This window comes from Rhinolophus sinicus, chromosome 17 (assembly GCF_057876585.1).
Source record: "Rhinolophus sinicus isolate RSI-liver-muscle chromosome 17, RSI-T2T, whole genome shotgun sequence".
NCBI classification, from domain to species: domain Eukaryota; kingdom Metazoa; phylum Chordata; class Mammalia; order Chiroptera; family Rhinolophidae; genus Rhinolophus; species Rhinolophus sinicus.
The window spans coordinates 164,249,526-164,266,141 of NC_142517.1; the positions used below are offsets into that span (position 1 = coordinate 164,249,526).

Sequence of the window (16,616 nt, forward strand, 5' to 3'; positions counted from 1 at the left end):
TCCTGGCAGTCTGGGGGTGGGGGTGGTGGGGAGATGTGGTGGGGGGGCTGCTGCCTCCTGAGAGTCACATCAGCTCCCACTGCGTGGGCTGTGTCTGAGGTATCTCCTGTGTACCTGTGTCTCAGAGTGAGTTCCATGTTGACCATTTGCAACCTAATGAATTACAGCAATACCGGTTACTGTCATTTTGACCTTTCCCTCTTTGTTCCTGCTTCAGGGTTTTTGTTTCTTACTTTGCTATTCCGTAGATCCCTGGACATTTCAGATATCCTGCTTTTGTTTCAGCATATGGACGGGTTAATGCCCGCTGGCCCAGACACACGTAGGCCTGCATAGTCACTTTGATGGGGACCTTTCTAGGACCCCAAAAATTCAGGTCAGTCTGCAAATCTCATAAGTATCAGCGGGACCGCCCTGTAACCCCACAAGTATTTCTAGGGACCTGCTGAGCGATGTGTAGGGAGGCCAGTAAAGGGAAGGCTGGTGCAAGCCAAGGGTGCCTATGGGAAGATACCATGTTGGGCTCCTTTTGGAAAACTCACCTAGTTTATGGTACAATTAAGCACTGTGTGTTTGCCACCTGCTGCTGGTGACAAATGCTTCATGCCACGGAGATAGTGTACAGACAGGTACAGAGGGCAGAGGTGGGCTCCCACCTCCACTGTTGGCACATTTCACCCCTTGGCCCTGACACAAGTCCAAGTTGTCCACTGCCAGCATGACCCCCCTCGGCCCCACTTGCCCAGAATTTTGGGGTCCCCCAGGCATGACTGCAGATAGGCAGTCCCATCCTAAAGAGTCAACCGGCCTTGATCTCAGCAAAACCCCCCCCCCCACCCCGGGGCTGCAAAGGTTTACCTTTGTTGGTAGCCAGCAGCCTGGAGGGGACAAAGAGACTGTAGGACATGGGGGCCCACATGTGGCCCCTGGGAAAGCAGACTCTGAGGGCAGCCCTTGTCTCCAACCCATGGCTCCGTGCTCACAAGCAGGCCCCCTCCCAGAGCCTGTAAAGCTCCTCAGTAGCGCATTCTTCATGTTGTTGAAAATGCCCTAAAAAGAAGAGATGCCACTCGCTGTTGAACTCGCTGCACCGTTCTGCTTGTTTTTCTTCCCCACTCTGCTCACTTCTTGAATATCTTAACTCACATGTGTACAGCTCCCAGCGGCCTGTGCAGAGTTGGGGCATCTGTGCCCCTGCTTTGTTTCCTGGTTCCAAGGACCAGGCTTCTCTCAGCCCTGGGACAGAGCTGGCTTGCTGGTCCCTGCAGTGGCCACTGGACCAGGAGGAAGAGGAAGGTGTGACCTGCAGCCTGGCAGCCTCCCCAACAGGGTGAGAACATAGGGATGAGCCAAAGTCACCCAGGGCTGTGGGCCTGCACAGTGCCTTTAATGGGACATACTGCCACTGCCCAGCAGAGCTGGGGAGGTGGGCAGCGAGAAAAGCTTTTTCTTTTTTTCTTTTTAAAATTTTAATATTGAGAGTCAGTGTAGACTGGGGAAAGAACCTAAATGTATCTGTCTTCCCGAGACGGTGAAAGCCCACCCAGAAATTACAGTTTTGGGTGTTGGGCCTATTCCGTGTGTACAGTGAACTTGAAGGGAAATGCAGTCCGCCAACACTTCGATTCTTGGTTCTTTAGTTTTAGTTAAGAGACTTGGCCCCACTTTAGGTTTAATTCTTTGTTTTGACTTTCCATAGTTTAGTAACATGCAAAATGATGATGATAATTTATGTTAACATAGGAGATGTATTGACCCTGAACCGCCTGTTGGTTGTCAGAGTGCAGATTTCAGTACTTTCTAGTTTTTCAACCTCTTGTAGACCTTAAAGATGAATTAACACTTTAAAAAGAAGAATTTATTCAGTGTGTTGAAATTACATCAAGCTTATTAAATTTCAGGGTCTCAAGTCAGGTGCGAGGTATTATGTTCTGTGTGCATGTGTGCACGTGTGTGTGTGTGTGTGTGTGTGTGTGTGTGTGTGTCTGAAAAAGCACCTACCGTGTCATGCTTAACTGAGGGATAGGGCTTAGATGAGTTATCCTAAGTGTCGTTATTATAATTAGAACGACAGGTGTTTTTGGATTTACATAAGAATTAAAACATAAAGATTGCTTTTCTTTGAAAGAATTGAAAGTAAAATGTATTTTTGGTTGTTGTATCATGCCTGTTTTAGAGTATTTGTGGTGCTGATATGAGACTGAAAATTAACGTGAAATGTGAAAATAGTATTTTGGAACCTCAGAGATTTTCTTCCATCCTACAAGAGAGAGGAGAAATACTGTTTGAGTCAAAACCTGGTTTGGTTTTAGAGTTTTTATATTCTTGAAGGCAGTCATGGTATGCTTTGTTTCACATTTTTAAAGTCTGGATGAAAATACTGTGTTTGTGACATCAGATTTCTTAGCGAACTACAGATTAATTCAGAAAATTTCTTTTGAATCAGAGATAAAAAGTAATTATAGTAAATGCTGTGAAATTAATCTTTGGCTACATCAGCTGACAAATTAGTTATTCATGGGTTCTATTTGTGGGCTTTTTATTTTGTTTCATCTATCTGTCTGTTCTTTTACCAATACCACAGTGTTTTGATTACGATAGCTTTATAGTAAATCTTAAAGTTGGGTAGTGTCAGTCCGTCAACTTTGTTCTTCTCCTTCGGTATTGTGTTGGTTATTCTGGATCTTTTGCCTCTTTATATAAACTTTAGAATCAGTAGGTCAATATCTATAAAGCAACTGGCTGGGTTTTTGATTGGGATTGCATTGATTCTCTAGACCAAGGTGGGGTGAACCAGCATCTTGACAATATTGAACAGGGAGTATCTCTTCATTTATTTAGTTCTTCTTTCTTTTAGTTCTGCAAATATCTTTCATCAGAGTTTTGCCGTTTTGTAGTCTTCGTATAGACCTTGTACTATTTTCTTAGATTCATATCTAAGTATTTCATTTTTGGGGGATGTTAATGTATATGGTATTGTTTTTAATTTTAAATCTATTTGTTTATTGTTGGTGTATGGAAAAGGAATTTACTTTTGTATATTTAAAAAGACATTAATCTTTGGCTAACCAGAATTATGCTAATCAGTTGAGGTCTGTGGTAAGTTGAGTGTTGTTAAATTGGACAAAATTAAGTCAGTTATTTTTAGTAAAGAAGTAAAAAAATTAGCAGGACTGGAAGTATGGCGTTGATTGCAGAAATTACAATTTTGCTTAATCTTTCTTAGTGAAATACAGCTTTTTGAAATATTGATTCGTACAGTTGCCACTATGCATGTAGTTTTACAAAATACAGTATACCATATTTACTATTTTTTATGGTATTATTACTAACTAACAACTGGATATGAGTCAGACTTTTGAGACGATATATTAAGCAGTTTATTTTCCCGAGGGCCTCGATTCCCTCTTGGTCCCTCATTCTCAGCAGTTGGTTTTTCCCGTTTCTCACAGAATGTGAACATGCCCTCATTTTCGTGACCTTCTCCCTTATTAAATTGCAGTTATCGCCACTGATACCAACCACCCCTTGCATTACAGTGGAAAAAGTGTCCTATTTCCTGACAAAAACAGATCTCCACTTGTGCTCTTATTCCATTCCTTTTGACCTTCTCATGACTCGTGTGTTAGTTGTTGGTCAGGTATTGTACCTATTTCTTGTCATTTCAGCCTATTTCCACTTTTTTTTTTTTTAAATTTATGTTTTAACAAGCTCAACTTTTCTGTATCACCAGTATAGATATATATGTAATAGAACGGAGTTGACCTTTCTAATCCCTTCATCATCTTCTTGAAAGAGCTGTTTAAATTTAATCTAATTTTCCCCTTCCTAGCAAACTGTTTTAACAAGCCTTCCACATGATTTTGATGCATGACAAACTGAAGTTTGAGAACCACGATCCTTGTCTATATTTACAGGTCAATCTAGAAGCTCACTATTATCACTATAAATCTGGAGTGCTGGTTATAGTATTTAGAGGACTGTTAGTGTACACTTACATAGACACAGAGAAGTCAACTTTTCGTTGGGTGAGTCGGTGCTTAAACTTAGCAACAGTAATTGTTGGTGAATTAGTTAGGATTAATTTTATCTCTGACAAAAACCCCAAAATATGAGTGACTTAAGAATATAGGAATTTATTTCTTTTTCTTAGAAGTATGGGCAATCCGGCTTTGCTGACTACATGGTTATCAAAGACCTCATTAGGCTGCTTTGCTCTTGTTGCTCTATCATCTCCAACACGGAGCATCTGCTTCATGGCTTAGTTTGGCCTCTGTGGCTGTGGTCACTGTTTTCACATTCTTTCTAATCAGCAAGAAGGAGAAAAAGTTCCTCTTACAGAAACTTCCCAGCAGTTGCCCAGAACTTTAAAGTCCCATTGGCCAGAATTTAGACATTGGCCACACCCAATTGTAAGGGATCCTGGGAAATAAAGTTCTTATTTCAGGCAGCCATGTGTGAAGATAAAATTCATGGGTTCTACCACTGTAGAGAAAGAGGAGAACATACTGTGTGGGGGGTTGACTAGCAGCCTCTGTCACCGTAAACTCTGGGAACTTTGTTTGGCTCAGTCACTAAACATTGACTGCTTATTGTAAGTAGTGCACCATCTCATGCTAGCTGTGGAAAAGTGAGGGCGATGAGGATTGGGGCAGAATTACAAAAAATTAAAACCTATTCCTAAGATACTACATTTACTTGGGGACATCAGAGCAATGCAGGAATCAGAGGGTGTTTAAGTAGAGAGGGATCAGACTCATGTAGGGTTTCTTTTTAGAGAAGCATTCCTGGAAAACAGATTTGAAGAAGAGAATTGACACACTTTTAGGTAAAATGAGTACTTTGTACAAGATAATAATCACTGTTTATTATTCATACTATGTAACAAGAGTCTTAAGACTGATTTCCAATGTAGAACTAAGGAAGGAAGTATAATAGGCAATCTTAGGAGAAATCTTTATTGGGTAGGGCAGGCTGTTCTATTCATAATCTTAATATATAATAAGTAATAGTTTTGTTATGTATTAATTTGTCTCAGCTGACATTTGACTGCTGTTTATAGTAGTTCTCTCAGTTTTAAGAGGTAAAAGTTTGTTTTTTAGTTTGTATGTGGTAATTAGAGCCATTGTAACCTATGACTTCCCCCAATTGAATAATTTTATAGAAAGAAGACAGGGAAATTTAGTGAGTGGAGAAACAGAAACCTACATGTCATAGGAGAGAGAACAAGGTCAGCTTTGAGTGTTACAGAAGATAGTGGAGAGGACCAGTTAGAAGGCATATAGGTTTGGCAAAGTGTTTACTGATGTCTTAAAAACATTTAAAAATGAATTCGTATATATAATCTATACAGTTTTGCATTTTTTCACTTAATATTGTGATATGGACATTTTCCTGTCATAAAAAATTCTTTAAAAGTTTGATTTTTAAAAATTGGATAGCATTCCATGGTTGGAATTTACCATAAATAATTTACCCATTTCCTATTATTAGATATTTAAGTTGCTTATTTTTTGTTACTATAAACAAAGTGAAAATAAACAATTGTGGTTTTAAGAAGTGAATTAGCATAAAATCTACATTAGGATATTTAGTATTATTGGAGAGAACTTTGAAGTAGCAGAAATAACATTTTGAGAGTTTTCCCCTAAGACAAGAAAGATGATGATGCTATAAAGAGTAGTGGAGTTAAGCAATACCTTACAAAATTTGGACTTGACTCATCTCTTAAAGAAAATTAAAGCAATATATAGTATCGCTGACTTACATAAACTAATACAGTAAAATAAATGTGCGTAATTTACATTTCCTCCCTTAAATGTATATAAATGCTTTAAGTTTCAAACATTTACTGGTGTCTAAGTCATATTGATTTTTTTAGTAGTGAAATAACATTTTATTTTTGTTTGGAATACAGCTCTTTCACTTTAAATTCATTGATTCCTTTCCAATAAAGTGTTCCTATATACACTATTAAGAAATTTTTAAACAGTTGTGTTCAAATATGCATATACTTTCTCTAGGCTCACTATATACTTCTCTTGATTTACAGGCTTTTTTGCAAATGTGTAATTTGCCTATCAAAGTGGTTTGTAGGGCAAATGCAGAATATATGTCTCCATCTGGTAAGTGTTTTTCTTTCTAATTTTTTTCTTTGTTAATATTCTTCATTGATAAAATTGCAGTCCTAGTTCAGTTTATATCTAGATTTTAAAATGCCTATTTTTTGGTTTTCCCTTTGAAGAATTTCCCCAGGTTTTATAAAGTAACAAGTGCAAACTTGACATCGTGGGTGGTCATGATTGTTCATTTCAGCTCTGTGGTCAGAGATGGTTACTGGAAAGTTATGGGAATATTTTAAATAGTAAATATTAAGAAAACACATAATCTCAGATTTCCCCAGTCTTACTTACATACATAGGACTGTTTTCTCAGAAAACAAATTTTAATATTAATGAATCTATTTGTTATTAAACAGACTTCTCTAAATTATATTCTCCCATTATAAAGATGAAAGAGAGATTGTGGAATAATTAACTTGTCATAGATCTTAAAGTCATCTCTGAATGCTTTTGGTTTCTAATTTTTTTTGTTTTACTTTAACAGTTTTTAGGATACTTTTTATTAAGTTTATAGCCTTTCTGCTATTTTTTAAATCAGTATTGCTTTTCTGTGTATCATATATTAGTAAAATGCAGTTTTAAATAAATACAGTTCAGATAATTTTTAATATAAAAAATACAGTGCCACAAAGCTAATACATAAATGTTAAATAGAATTGATATGGATTATTATAACTATGGTTTTGCTGGAGCAATAACACAAAATCATTCCTTTATGAATAAATTCAGTGACTATAACTGATTGTCATAAGTGTGTTACATTGCTTTTACGGAGGCATTTATCCATTTCTTCATTGTAATAACTTGTCGTAAACGTTTTTTTCCATCTTAAGTCCTTAAGGGTGGTAATAATTGTCAAAAGCTGTGAAGACACCCTCTCCAAACATGCTGAAAATTCTATATGAATACATCAACATTTATAGATTTATGAATGTATATTTTAAAACATTTCCATAAAAGAATTTCTAGATTTATAAACATAGACATATTTTAGATTCTTGAAGACCACTAATTGACTCATTTTGTGTTAATTTTATATATAGGTTTTATAAATTTTACACAATTCTGGTGAAATGACTTATATTGGGTTCCGTCTTTTTCCTCTGTGTAGTCATACAAAAAGAGTATAGATACACATATAAAAAGGTTAGTAATCATATACTGAAGTTGATATCTTTGGCAAATGAGGAGAAGTCATATCCATGTTTCCTAAAATGACTGTACTTAGTATACTCTAGGTAGATATCTATCTACTATTTATAGACTCTATGAAAGACAAACAGATAAATATTATAGACTACAATAATACATACCTACCATATTATTGTATTGTACCGTACAATAATACATTCATAGGAATCTCCTATAGGTAGATGAAAATGATACTTTCTATTAAGATATTTAAGTTTCATCATATCTCTAGTATTCTCTTTCATCATATTATTTAGGGTGATCAGGGGAATGTGTTCCATTTTATTTGGTTGTTTGATCTTTTGGAAGATTTTTAAAACAGAGAGCATTATGGAACAGTCAGAAGATCGCTTGGCTAAGAGTTAAGAAACTTTTACTCTAATTCTTCTGTGACTTTGTCACATATTAACAATTTCTTTGGGAAATTTTACTTCTCTTCTTGGAGTCCCCATGACTTCATCTGTAATATGAGATGGTTGGATTGGATGACATCCAAGGTCCTTTCGAATAGTCTCGGAATATGCGTACTTGCTTGGCAAAATCTTCTTGCTTTCTTTGGAAATAAAAGTTCTAAAAATGATTATTCTGCCTGAAGTGAGAAACAGTGCCCTCAGTTCTCTTTTATAACCTTTGGTTGGTGCGAGAGAATAACTGTCTTTCTTTGCTTTTGCCTGATACCTGCCATAATAAGGATATAACATTAGGTCCACTCTGAGTCAGGCAAGTGACAGAAAACATTATTCACTTTTAATTTGTTGCCTTGATTTTTCTATATCTATTTATATTTAGAGATATTTAAGTACTCAGACTACCCAAACTGCTTCCCTGTTTCAGACTCTACAGTGCTCAAAGTATTTTTAAGAAAAGAAATAAAACGAAATCTCTTCCTTCCAAGAACTCCAAACTGGTTATTGAAAATGAGAAATATAGTATACTCTGCTCTCAAAAATGTTACACCCCAGAAATACCCTTCGGTCTGGGCATTCATTCACAACTAGTTTTCATTCTCAGATCATTTTGTCTCAGAAGACCTGCACTATTTCTATCAGTATTGTAGTTACAAGGATTTTATCCCAAGTTAAAAACAATATGACCTAACGACCCAGATAAGAAATTCTTTTTTGCAAGATTTATAAAGTAGTAGAAGAAAGGAATACAGAATTCGGTGTTTCTATATTGGTAACATGGAAATGTCTTCTAAATACATCTATTGAGTGGTTGTGTTCCAAAAGGCCTGCCTTTCCTTTGTAATGTGTTAGCCTATGGATGCAGATGAAGCTTTTGTTGGTGCTGTGCACCTCATCCATTACCCTCAGGCTGACTGAGCCGCAGAGGAGTGAATCTATTGAAAAGGACCATGAAGAAGCCTGCTGTTAGTGTGAACTCTGTTTGAACTAGGTCTGACAGCAAGTTTTCATCCTCTAGGTTTTGGGGTAAACTTTATTGTTATTTGGAGACTGTTTTGTTTTCATTATCTCTGATGATCTCATCAACTATTTTTATATGAAATAATTACTTTTTTAATGTGGCATTTATTTAGAGAAACTAGTTTTTATAAGCATCCTACTTGGTTTGTTTTCTCCCCACATGTGTTGGGATCATACTTTCTATTATAATTCATAAACTAACATACTTTCAAAGATTGCTAATTCTCTTAATTCCTGATATTTTTGAGTCAGACATGTATTAATCCACCAATATGTACTTAAAATATTGACTTTAATGGGTATCTGCAACTTAAAAGTAGAAGATGTAAAGGTCTCCTTTAATGTAGTGTAAAGTACAGATTGACTCATTGTACTCTGAAGAGAAAGCCTAGTTAAATTTCTTTGAACCATGAACCAATGTCTGGGCTTGGTTTGTGTAATTTGAATTTTTGAGTTTGAGTATTAACTGTTATATAGTGATTTTACTAGTGTTAGCTCTGAAAAGGGAATATTATGATCTGTTATTATATACAAGTGAGAACTCTAGAAACGAATCGCCTTTTTCTTTTTTAAAATCAGTAATCAGTGTTTAAAAATTTATAGAATTTAACATATACATTTAACTATAATTTTCAAAAGGTATAGTGTTATGAAATTTTTGTATTAATAAAGCATATCCTAGTTTTGTGTTAATTTCCTTTTTTATTAGCACAAACTTTAATTTACTGAAAGTATTTTCACACATTTTTTTTTTTCCCCTCAACAGGTAAAGTACCTTTTATTCATGTAGGAAATCAAGTAGTATCAGAACTTGGTCCAATAGTCCAATTCGTTAAAGCTAAGGTAATAAAAAAGATACTAAATGCATTTGATCACAGTTATTCTTAAATATGTCATTCATCATTCTTTAGCATGTCTTAAGATTTACATTGATTGTAATCTAGTTTTATAAAATACCAATATAAACTACTGGAGAAATATTTTTTAAATGTAAGTTTTTTTCTCATAATGTAAATCAATGCAAAAGAGGTAATTAGATCTTTCCAAAATAATACATAATTTTCTGACTTGATGCTTATAAGAATTCTGGTCATAAATAAAAACTGTTAAGTTGTTATTAATGTAAAATATCAAGTGAACATTTGAGAAGAGAGATATGATATGTTTAAAAGTTGAATGTATTAATTTATCCATTTGAATTATTCATTTAAATTTTAATAGTTATCGAAGGACAACCTCCATTAACATTTTTGGGAACATACTTCCAGACTTTTCCTTTTGCATATATTGAAAAATATGGCCTATACTATTATTAGTTATTTTGCAGCTCGCCTTTTAAAATCATCACTGTGTTTGGAAATCATTCCATGTTAATGACTATACATACATACATACATATACAAGTGTTTATGTATGCATTGTCCTTTTAAAGTCTCGTATAATATTCTGTTATATGGATGTATTATAATTTATTTACTTAAGTCTTTACTGATGCACACTTAAGTTGTTGCCAATTTTTTGCTGTTATGGAGTGCTAAGATAAATATTCTTGTACATATACCTTTGTACACTTGTCAGATTATCTCCTTAGGATAAATTCCTAAGAGTGATATTACGATGTTATAGGGTATGCATTTTTAAAATCTTAAAACACATTGCCAGATTGAACTAACGGTTATATTATTTTATGCATCCATTCATTCCTATAGCATATTAGAATTTAAAAATTAGTGTCTATTTCCCTATACCTTTACTAACATTTTTTTCATCTTTGACCACTGTATAAGCAACATATGTATCTTTTGGCATTTATTTTATTACTAATAAGATTAGTTTCTTAAAATAACAAGGTTTACTGACCATTCGTATGTTCTTCTTTGGTGAAATAATTGATAATATAATTTTATCCATTGAAAGATACATTTTTATAATGACAAATAAATACTGCTTATTAATAGTTTGTAGCGATATTATTTTTTCATATAAAATAATTATGTTTTAGGCATTTTGGAAATCAGTCCATTGGACATTTGCAGTAAAAAGATTGATGTTATATTACTTGGTAGTAAGATAACTGAAAGTTTTTGTATATTTAATATGATGCTCTTAAATTTTTTTAAATTCCCTTTAGGGCCATTCTCTTAGTGATGGGCTGGATGAAGTCCAAAAAGCAGAAATGAAAGCCTACATGGAATTAGTCAACAATATGCTGTTAACTGCAGAGGTATGATAGAAAATAATAGGCCTTGAAAATAAGCTTTTTCTCTCATAAAAGATCATCTTTCTTATGGGTTATTTTAAAGTTATTGAGAAATAGGAAAATAGTCAAGTAATTCTAGGGTGAGGATGCTTACCCAAATTACTTGATCATTATCTTTGAACAAGTTGCCTGACATTTTCAATTCTAATTTTTCTGTATGTAAAAAGGAGTGATTCTTGCTAACTTATTATTTTACTTTGGCCTTGTGAAGTTTACTTAAATAATATCTATAAAACACTTTAATGGTATTTAGAAATGTACTATGTGAATAAGAAATATTTTTCTTAAATACTGCCATTACATTTAATTATTATGTATAGCAACATTAGCAAAGAAAAAAAACAACCCTCACATATGTGACTTTTATAAAATTGGCTTATAAAAAATTACCATGGCAAGAAATAACTTTATTTTCATCCATTTTCTCTTTGGTATTCTAAAGTTTCAGTGACTGTTCTTTTGTTCCTAGTTGTATCTTCAGTGGTGTGATGAAGCTACAGTAGGGGAGGTGAGTGGTTCTGCAGCATTCATCTTAATTAAAGTTTAATGAGAAAACACTTTTGCTCAGAATCATAAGTCCCTGCTCATAAATGAAACATGGTGGTTTATACCATTAGTGATATAGTTTTTCACTTACTTTAATTTTGCTTGCACATACATTTTAGGGAAGCTATGTGTCATTGTTTGATATAACTGGTTGCAAAGTACATAAAAGTTTATATATTTTTAAAGAGAATGTTTTAAAATTTTAATTTTTTAGATTGCAAGCTATGTGTTTTTTCCAGATTGTTCTACTTGTGTTCTCTGAACATATATTTCCCCTAGAATTCTATTTGTAAAAAGACGCTTTGTTTTCAGAAAGAATCACGTTTTTAACAATCTTTTTTGCTTTAGATCACTCATGCTAGGTATGGATCTCCTTACCCTTGGCCTCTGAATCATATTTTGGCCTATCAGAAACAGTGGGAAGTCAAACGTAAGATGAAAGCTATTGGATGGGGTAACAAGACTCTGGACCAGGTCAGTCAGATCGAAGTTTACAAAACCCTCAGTGCATTTAAGAAAAGCCTTTAAAGCATTAAGAAATTCATTTTTTTTGTATTGATAGTCCTTTGTATTGATAGCTGGGATTTTAAGAAATCCCAACATAATAAAAAATTAACAAAACATTTCCTTTTATTTTCTCTGACATGAAATAGTTTTGTTTTATAAACATCACATGTGCTTATTATAAAACAAATTAAATAATACAGAAAAGTTCAAAAAGGAAATAAAAATTGCCTGAAATTCTACCATCTTGAAATTGTCGCAGTTAACTATTTTGAGAGCATTTTTCTCGATGTCTCTTAATAACATTTTCCTCAAATGGAATCATACCTGCTACTCTATAAGCTGATTTTTTTCCCATTCAGCAATACATTGTGGGCATCTTTTTTGCAAATAAATATCAATCTGCGTCATCAGGGCTTAAAATAGAAGTTAAGTACAGTACTTAATATATCTTTTTTTGTTTGTGTTTTTGCTCTTAAATTTACTGAAGTAGCAAGATTAAAAAATACAAATCTTGTCAAGGTCATGAGTTTGAACATCCTTAGACAATTTAATGTCTCTCTTCCAAGGCTACCCTTGGTCCTGGCCAGCCAACTCACTAATGTGTGCCATTGGCTGCAAGGGGGATTCGGAAAATGAATAGTGATGCAGTAAATAAAATCCATCTCCACTAGTGGAAAAACAACTCAAATGCTTTTATTTATGGTGAGTCATCAGGGTCATCTTTATAAAGCAGGTTATTTTATATATGTCAAATAATTTGAATATATAGATTTAGGAAAACGTTTTTGTAGGGAGTGCAGTGTTGAGATTAAGTCTTTCTTGAAAAGTAATCCTTATAAGTAACTTAATTGTACTTGCATTGAAAGGAAATTAGCTCTCAAATTTTCTTCCTATTTTTTTATATAGAAAGCATTACTTAATGTTCTATATGTGATCTATAGTCTGATTTAAATGTATTATAAAAGGTTACCTGAATTTATATATTTGTTATAAACAGTGAAGTAAATTGTTTTAGACACATTTTACTGTTTTGCTAATTTAAATATTTTCCTTTGGGGTCTATTGCCTGTATTAGGTCTTAGAAGATGTAGACCAGTGCTGTCAAGCTCTTTCTCAAAGACTGGGAACACAACCATATTTCTTCAATAAGCAGTAAGAAAATTTTTTTTTTTTACTTAGTTTTTTTCTGTACTGTTAGATTACAAAATTATTTTATCATAGAGGAATTGTTTTATCGAGAAATATTTATGAAAAGATTATATACTTAAATTTATTTTGCCTTCATTAGACATTTAATTAGCACTTCATGGGAGTCAGGCATCGTGCTACGGTAGGCTCTGGGAGACTGAGATTTCTCAAACGGGTTCTTGCCATTAAGAATTTCTAAGATCGGTGGCCGGTGGCTCAGTTGGTTAGAGCGTGAGCTCTTAACAACGGGATTGCCGGTTCGATTCCCACATGGGCCAGTGAGCTGTGCCCTCCACAACTAGATTGAAGGCAACGAGCTCCTGCTGAGCTTCCAGAGGGGTGGCCACATGGCTCGGTTAACGGCGACTGGACGTGGAGCTGAGCTGCACCCTCCATAACTAGATTGAAGGATAATGATGGAGCTGATAGGCCCTGGAGAAACACACTGTTCCCCAATAAAATAAAATAAAATTTCTAAGATAGGTAAACCAGTCATTAGTGTGTGATATGATAGAGGTTCTACTAGAGGTAGTTCAAGGTGTTATGTATGGAACTATGACATTTTGTTGCTTTCTTTTTCCTTTTCTTTTTTTTAATTAAAGTTTATTGTGGTGACAATAGTTAGTAAAGTTACATAGGTTTCAGGTGTATAATTCTGTAATACATCATCTATAAATCCCATTGTGTGTTCACCACCCAGAGTCAGTTCTCCTTCCATCACCATATATTTGATCCCCTTTACCCTCATCTACCACCTCCCTCCCTCCTTAACCTCTGGTAACCACTAAACTATTGTCTGTGCCTGAGTTTTTGTTTCTCATTTGTTTGGAACTATGACACTTTAATTAACAAAATTCTAAACTTGCAAAGTACTGTTAAAATACTTGTCTGTATAGGGTGATACCCTGGGGACTAGAAAAGTGAATAAAACTAAACAATAAAAAATATTGTTGGATAGACAGCACTATTATGAACTTATCTTTTAAAAGTTGGTGACATTATTTGTAAAGCCCAGAAATGAATATGAAGGATATAGATTAAATATTTATATAAGTAAGTTGAGTAATTCATATTTCATTAAGACAGAATTTTTTTTGTAATTTGGAAAAGAAAATCTAATATAAAGAATGGATTTTCTTTTTTTTTTTAAAGTTATAATTTTAGTGTATCAGAGTCAGCTATCCTGTGATCCAGTTTAAGATGGGTTTAAATTAGCATTTTAATCTCAGTGATTTGCTTAGAAGTTCTAACCTTTTCTTGGCTTTTTAATAAAATTTTCTTGCTTTTTATTTTTTAGGTTGATAGCTTTATTTGCTATTATTTATTCTTTCTTCATTGGCATTCATCTTCTATAGCCATATCATACATCTTTCGGTAGATATATTAATATTTGTAGCAAAAATGACTATTTGATAGGTTGGAAATATTTAAATTATATTAATATATACTACATGTAACTGATATTAAAATAAAATTGGAGTCTGTTGATCTCTGAAGCAGAAAGGTCTTAGAGCTCCAACTCATGAAATCCTGTAAGGGAAAGCTTCTACAGCTATGCTCATATTTCTAGTGGTGTTTGCTATGCAGAGTCTATTTGTTTTGTCTCTAATACAAAAGAAACGTATCCAAATAGTAGTATTATGTAGTTTCTTTTCTTTCTGATCTAGGAATTCTTAGGAGTTGAAAAGCTCAGAGGGGTGTGTTTTATTGTTTGAAGTGCATCATCCTGTGTTAGGAGTTTTGTTACACAAGCTGTCTTTATGGGAGGCCAGGAGCATATATCTAACTTATTTTTCTTCTCACGTAAATTCAGTATCAGAGTTAGTAATCAGGTATCATTTGACACGTGATTCAGTAGAAATGTCAAAATATTTTTTTCTTCATGAGGGTACAATTATATTTAAACTTGTAATTAAAAATTAAAAATTTAGAACAGGTGCGAAACCAAAGGTTTGCTATTGAGGAACTGTTTAATTGATAGTAAGATGTAGGTTTTTGAAATAATTTTACCTCATATGAGACTTAGGTAAACATTTTTCCCTAACAGTTATGATTAATGAATAGAATAGATTTAGTTTTTTGTTTTAATTTGATCCAATTGTTTAATTAATGTTAACATGCAAGTAAACTAAATTTATGAAAAAAGAAATTGTATTTTTACTTGGTTGTGGCAAAATTTTTCTCATTTCTTTATCTGTCGCAGGCATCATTACTTTGGGAGACACTGTACCTTAATGAATAGGGCACTGGCTTAAGTCAAGATATGTAGTATTGGATTCCAAGTCAGAGGCCCTGAATTCTATTCTTGGCTCTAACATATACCAAACTTTGGCAGGTTACTTTATTTCCCTGTGTATCTTCCCCTTACCCTCTTAAATTAGAGTCAGCTTTTCTCATAGCTTACCTACGGGGATGTTGAGAGGGCTCATGAAAGAAACCTAATAACTTTACTTGATGAGGGAAAGGGAAAGGGGAGTGGAGGGAGATCTTGCAGGAAGATTAGTAATAGGGAAAAAAGAAGACAAAGAAGCTAAATGGTGGAAAGGCAAAAGGAAAATGAATTTGAAAAAAATTAGAAATGATACAAGGTAGATAATAACATTGATGGCCTTTTTATCCTTCAAAATATATAGTGTTGATAGCTTTTAAATATTTATTTAAATCATATTTCTGAAATGCAACTAAAACAAAACGCGTACTACCTGTTATGTACGTGCTGTCTTGCTGATGTGTGATACCCGTTAAGACACCCACACAAAGACTGCTGCGTCATTTGTTCCCTTCACCTGGTTGAGTGTAGACTGGGAATGAGAAACTAAAACTGTTCTTAAAGTATAGTTTTATGCTACTTTTTTAATAAAGGGGAAGAAAGAGTAGAAAAATAATGTATTTTTTTCCTAAATGTAATCAGGATAGAAAAAGTTATACTTTTAAAGCATTTATGAGCTCCTTGTAGGTCTGTGCAAGCTAGAAGCTCAATAAATGTTGGTTAAAACTAGGTTAAGTTGAATGAGAAACTGGAAAAGGAGTTAGATTTTAAAAAGAAAAAATACTGCTATTAACCATAAAGTAGATGGTAAAATTTGAAAATATACCTTCATATACTGATGGAGAAGTGTACCGAAGAAATGGTGCAAAAATTATATTTGGGAATTTTAATTTGAAAAATGTCAGGGAGGAATAGGATTTTGTTGAGGTTTATTTAATTAAGAAATCACCAGTTAAGAAAATTAAGGGGAAATTGCTCAAAAATACCCAAAGGAAAAATATAGAAAAGGTTGATGACAAGGGGCTTGATTTACAAACTTGAAGGACCATCCTGAAGATTGGTGACTGGTATATAAAGAAAGGATATTTCTAGTAGTATGATTTCTA

At 33.8% G+C, this 16,616-nt stretch overlaps 1 protein-coding gene across 5 annotated transcripts in view; it reads left to right on the top strand.

Annotated features, from left to right (window-relative positions):
- MTX2 (metaxin 2) overlaps positions 1 to 16,616 on the top strand; it is a 56,554-nt gene that overhangs the window by 38,630 nt on the left and 1,308 nt on the right. For 4 of the 5 annotated variants that reach the window (XM_019739340.3, XM_074338403.2, XM_088794461.1 and 1 more), the window contains 6 exons: positions 6,053 to 6,125; positions 9,507 to 9,583; positions 10,872 to 10,964; positions 11,470 to 11,508; positions 11,895 to 12,020; positions 13,129 to 13,205. In XM_019739340.3, the coding sequence (XP_019594899.1) occupies positions 6,053 to 6,125; positions 9,507 to 9,583; positions 10,872 to 10,964; positions 11,470 to 11,508; positions 11,895 to 12,020; positions 13,129 to 13,205 (485 nt within the window). Of the gene's footprint in view, positions 1 to 1,156; positions 1,331 to 6,052; positions 6,126 to 9,506; positions 9,584 to 10,871; positions 10,965 to 11,469; positions 11,509 to 11,894; positions 12,021 to 13,128; positions 13,206 to 16,616 lie in introns of all 5 variants that reach the window. The other variant, XM_088794462.1, reaches the window with a different exon arrangement.